We start from the raw sequence: 6,166 nt of genomic DNA, 5'->3' as shown, positions 1-6,166 counted from the left end.
AAAAAATTTTTTGTAAATAATAATATAATTTTATGTATTGATAATAATAATTATAATTTTTTTTATTTCCTTTTACATTATTAAACCTTTTTTTTGTAAAAATAATACAAAAAAAAAATATTTTCTTAATGATTTGTTTTTGAGAGAGTATTCGAATAAAGTTTTTTTTTCAAAAATTTATCAGATTTAATTTCATTTGTTAAATTTTATGTAATAGTAAACAGTTTGAAAATAATAATGAATGATTTTAAATGTGAAAAAAGTTTTCATAACACTCAGCAAATGTTTTATCGATAAAAGAAGTAAAACTAAAAGTTAATGATCGAATTGTACTTTACAAATGAAATTTTGAAAAAAATATATTTTGTTTTAATAAAATGAGTAAATATAAAACTACTTATTATCATTATTTATCACAATTGTTATTTTTTTGGTTATTATTTCTGTTTTGTAAATTTCTTTACATTTAATCGACAAATAATAAGTAATGAATATATGTATTTCTCGATTCAATTTTGATTACAAAAACTTTTTTAACATTTAAAAAGAGGTATTATCATGAATTTATATCATTTATAAAGAATAAGATTAAATATTTTTCTTTTTTCAACAAATAATATAATCTAACAAATGTTTTTTAAAAGAAATAAAAAAAAAACTTTTTCAATCATACCATTCATTTAATATGAATTTTATCCAGTTTAGGTTATGTCGTCATATATTGCAAGCATTTTCCTATCATAATCTTAACTTTAAATGAAATAGAAACAAATTATAACGAATAGAATAAAATCATTTTGTTTTTTTTACTTACCTTATCAAACAAACATTAAATCAAACTAAATAATTCAATAAATCACTAACAAAAATACAATTAAATAAAAACTTTTTCAAAATCACTCACGGTACAGTAAACGATCATTTTTCTACTTACACGTCTTTACAATCAAACGAACCAATCAACGAACGACTTTGAAAAAAATGGCGGCTCGTTTTAAATTTAATTCGACCAGTTGTAAACGATTTCATTTTATTAATTTAAAATTCGTTATCGGACAGTCCCCAATTTTCAGGATACATGAAAAAAAAAAAAAATAAAACAAAAAATTTACTTATAAATTAATTATTATATTAATAATAATAATAATAATAATAATAATAATAATAATAATAATAATAATAATAAAATAATAATTATTTTCACCCGTGCGGGTTTAACGAATTACAAAAAAAAAAAAAAAAAAAAACCAAAAAAAGAAAAATAAAAATTCTCACTGTTGTATTTAAACTTACGAGTGTAAAACAAACATTTTTTCTCAGAGCCTTTCACACATTATCAAATCTTAATTAGAATATAATAAATGAAAAAAGAAAAAATAATTAAATGATAATAATAATAGTAACAATGATGATGATCACTGATGATGATGATAACGACAAATTATTAAAGAAACAAACAGAAAAATCAATAGATACATAAATACATAAACATTATACTACGCACGTGGTTTTCACGTGTTTTTTGTTACCCTCCACACACAAAAAAACAAAAAAATTGATGTGCATCATTATTATCATCATCGACGTCGTCGTCATCGTTGCGTGTTAATTAACGAAAAAAATAATAATAATAATAATTTTCAAAAGGCAACAACAAAATGGACGGAATTGTATTTCTGTGATAGTAAAAAAATTTTAGTCTTGATTGTAGTGATAATCAAGATGATAACAACAATCACAACAACAACAACAACAACTTTTAAAATTTCAAAATATAAAACCAATATTAAGTACAAACACTGTGGGGGGGGGGAGAAGGAGGGGGAAACCGTTTCTTACTGTGATTTCCCATCATCATCATCATCATCATCATCATCATCATCATCGTCGTCGTTATCATAATTATCATTATCGACGTCAATCACGTTACAATCAATCAATCAATCAATCACGGCTACAAATAGCTCGAGTTAAACCAAACTCGGGGGGAGGGAGGAAGGAAGGGGAGGGGAGGAAGCGGGATCGGGAGGGCGAGGACAAAGTAATAAAATACTAATAATAATAATAATAATAATAGTAGTAGTAGCGGTAGTAGTTAGCGCGTGATTCGACACGTTCGAATTTTCTTTTCCTTATTTTTTTCAAAGGGGGAGGAACGCGGGGAGGATTCGTTCGGGAAGGGAACACAGAGGAGAAGGGGAAGAAGGGAAGAGGGGGAAGGGGAAGGCATCAGGCCTACAGCGTGTCGATAATTTCGTGTTTTTTCTTAACGTCCATCGCTTCCTTTTTCGGATCGTATTTTTTCCTCGATGCCAATTTCGACCTGTACTCGTTCACGGTCATGTTCAAATTTAATTTCGACGTCGGTTTCGTTTCGACGACAGGAGGAGTCTCGTCCTTGTGATGATGATTATTATTATTATGATTATTATTATTATTATGATTATGATTGTTGTTTCCGATTTCTGCCGTCGGCGTCGTTGTCGTCGTCGTTGTTGTTATTGCAGTCGTTTCCGGTTTTGAATTGTCAATTTTTTCCATTGTTTTCTCGTTGTTTTCCATTTTCTTCTTCTTTTCCTCTTCTTCCGTTTCTTTCGGCGTTTGCGGCGGCGTCGACTTTTCTTTTTCTTCTTCTTTGTTTCCGTTCACGATTGTTTGATTTTCCCTGTGTGGCGTTTTCATGACTACGACCTGAACAAAAAAAAAAAAAATTTTTAATTATTTTGATATTGTTTTTACCTTTTTTATTACCCCCCCATCTTTCCCCGCGTGTTTCTCCCTTCTCCCCAATATTAAATCGTGGGAAAAAATTTCAAAATATGTGACGTCACATCAACAATCACACGCACGTACCTTTTAAACTTTAACTTATCCTTTTCCCGACGGCAAACAAACGCGACTTTAAACAATATTAAACAAATCCGACTGACGCAAACAATCGTAAATAATTTTTATTTATTTTTAGTTATTCCAGAAAATTCCAAGGTCGAGAGAGAGAGAGAGAGAGGAGGGGAGAGGGGGGAAGGGGAATATTTCATTTTTTCTACTTCGTCGTTTCCGCGTTTGTGTAAAAAAAAATCACGTGAAAATAATTATTTATTCAAATATTGACCTATTGGCCACGATTTTAATTTTTTCGCATAACCATCCCGTTCACAATCGTGATTAACAACAACCAAAACAACAAACAACAAACAACAACAACAACAACAACGTCATCATCGTCATCATCACCGTCATCGTCATTATAACATCACGCGAACGAAAACGACAACCAAAACTTCCATTTTCCGGAAAATGGAAAAAAAAAAAAGAAAAATTATCATTTCGTAACGAATTTATAAACGATGATAATAATACTCGAACTTTATAGTGTTACTCTAATCGTTGTTTTCTCACCTGCGTGTAAATTTTTTTTTTTTTTTTTCTAGAAGTTTCGAAATAGAAAAAAAAAAATCTTTCAGTCGTGAAAGGTCGTTAAGAAAAAAAAAAAAAAAATTTTTTTTAAATGCGAAAATTAAGGAATAATTTGTCGTGATTTGAAATTTAAAACCAAACTTTCGTTTTTTATGAACGTCTTTCGAATTTTCAGTGGCACTAGAATACGTAATCGTCAACGAAATCTAACCATGTCGTGTAAATCCGTTTATTGCTTCTGCTGTTGCTTTTTCTTCTTCTTCTTCTTCGTTTTCCCTTTCCGGTCACGTTATCTATCGTCACGATAAAAACGCGATTCGTTTTCTAATATAAAAGATGGCGTCGGCGTCGTCATCAGGCGGGGGGACAACAACAACAACAATTTCGAATCCGTTCGTTCTTTTCGCCTCGTCATTCCTTCCCCTCCCTTCCCTTCCGTCATTAACCAAAAACAAAAAAAAAATAATTTTTTTTTTTACCTCAGACATGGATCCCGTGATTGTGATATCATTCGCTTGAAAATATTCACTCGATTCTTTATCCACGACCAACAATTTCGTTTCGTTTGGATTTTCCTTGATCCTACTCACGACTTGTTTGTGTACTTCTCCATTAATGTTGGCACCGTTAACTTCTATTATTCTATCTCCCTCTTTTAATCCCGCTGCTTGAGCCGGAGAACCTTCTTCCACCTGCAAAGGAAACAAAACAAAAAAAAATTATTATTATTATTTGTTTTTTTTTTCATTTAAGTTTTATAATATCAAATTTCGAAAATCCTTCCTCTTACGTAATCCAGAAAGTGAGAGAGAATGGGAGAGAGAGAGAGAGAGAGAGAGAGAGAGAAAAGGGCAATAAAGATAGCGATTTTATCGTCGAGTGCTTGAGAAGGACAAGCATTTAACCGAGACTTTGTGGGTGTCACGTGGGTGTACATTTACAATTACACCATCGAAACCATGCATGCATAAGCACGCGCACACACACACAGACACACACACACACACACGAATTAATCTCGTAAATTTTTCCCGTCGGAAAATAATAATAATAAATTTAAAAAAATAAAAGTGGCAACAGAATAAAATTTCCTAGTATTATTACACAAAACGAGTAAAACAAAAAAAAAAAATTACATTTCAAGGTCTTTCTTTGACTGCTGTCACGTTCGCACAATACGAAAAAAAAAAAAAAAACAAAAATACGAACCGAAACAATAAAAAAACGCGCGCGCACGTACGCACCCACGCACACACGCACACTTTACGATTATTACAATTAAAAAAAAAAAAAAAAAAAAAAAATCTTTTGTTTTAACTTAAAAGTTAAACGTTAATCGCGTTTGTCTCGATTCATAACGCGACAACAACAAACACGCGCGTTTGTTGTAGGATTTAAAAGTCGATCGAGTGAGAGAGAGAGAGAGAGAGAAAAAAAAAAAGTTTCGGACGTTAAACTCGTTCGATTCTTTTTTTTTTGTTCGTTTGTTGTTGTTTTTATTTTTGTTCGTAATTCATTTAACTGGAAAAAAAAAAAAAAAAACAAACGAACGAACAAACAAATACAAAAAAAAAAAAGAACGAAAACGAAATCAGGTGCGATCCGGAAATCGAAACCTTGAATTATAAAACAAAAATAATAATAATAATAATAATTATTATTATTATTTTCGTTATCGTTTCCCGTCGTCTGTGACAAGAAAAATCCTTTCTCCCCTCTCTTTCAACGTCTTAAAACAAGCAAACAAACAAACAAACAAAAAAATTAACAACCGACATAACGACGACGGCAATCGTAAATTTTCTTTTATGTAACAAAAACAAAAGTGATCCCGAATACGAACGCGTTAATTAATTTAATTATTTAATTACTGTTTTTTTTTCTTCGTCACCTGACTTTTTTCCCCCGTACCTTTCGCCCTCATCTTCCCCCTACCCCCTCCCCCCATTTACGGATCATAATAATAATAATAAACACGACCGGAATTTTTCAACTCGAGACGCGGAGGATTCAAAAAGGATTCGACGTGACGTATGCCCCCCATAACTAACCCTTTCTTAATTCGGTGTCATTCTTATTGTCTCCTTCCACGTACATGCAAAACAATCACGCTTTGGAAATTGTTTTATTTACCAAACACGTGTAAAAAATAATTAGTCACGTGCGTTCGTGCGTGCGTGCGTGCGTGAGCTCATTTACGTATAAAAGTCGACCGAATGAAATTTACTCTCCGCGTTTGTCTGCGCGACGCGAGGTTTCAACCTACGAAAATAATATTAATAATGATGATTATGATGATGATGATATCAACGGTTGATCGTAGTCCAATTGTCGCCCGTGAATTATTATTATTATTATTATTAATTTGTTCGATTGACCTCAACCGTTTACGTGTTGTGCCTGAACATGTGCGCGTGCGCATCCGTAATGTACCCGCGTTCGCCTTTATTTTCTTTTTTTTTCTTTTCTCTTTTTATTATTTTTCATATCGTCTTTTTGTTTTTTTAATTAAAAAAAAAAATTTAAAGAATGCGAAAAATTTTATTATTATTATTATTATTATTATTATTATTATTATTATTATTATTATTATTAAAGAAATTCTTACGTTGCCAATGAATTGCCCCGGTTTATTCATGTTGGCATGAAGGTTAAATCCATATCCATCGTAATCCGGCCATTTGACGAGATGACACAACCTGGCGACGGGTTTCGAGGTCAAGTTTCCGTTTGATTCGTTAGTAGACAT

General features: G+C 31.4%; 1 protein-coding gene across 1 annotated transcript; it reads right to left on the bottom strand.

Moving 5' to 3' along the window:
* Positions 1-2,235: 2,235 nt before the first annotated feature.
* On the bottom strand, positions 2,236-6,166 carry Phum_PHUM596810 (pdz domain containing protein, putative; the record flags this gene model as incomplete). The annotated part of the gene is made up of 3 exons (XM_002432628.1): positions 2,236-2,691; positions 3,897-4,109; positions 6,026-6,166. The coding sequence occupies 3 exons, from the start codon at positions 6,164-6,166 to the stop codon at positions 2,236-2,238; spliced, it is 810 nt and encodes a 269-aa protein (XP_002432673.1).

The sequence above is a fragment of the Pediculus humanus genome, genomic scaffold (assembly GCF_000006295.1).
Source record: "Pediculus humanus corporis 1103172108315 genomic scaffold, whole genome shotgun sequence".
Lineage (NCBI taxonomy): Eukaryota > Metazoa > Arthropoda > Insecta > Psocodea > Pediculidae > Pediculus > Pediculus humanus.
The sequence above is the reverse complement of the archived record's forward strand: the minus strand, read 5'-3'. Positions and strand labels throughout refer to the sequence as shown.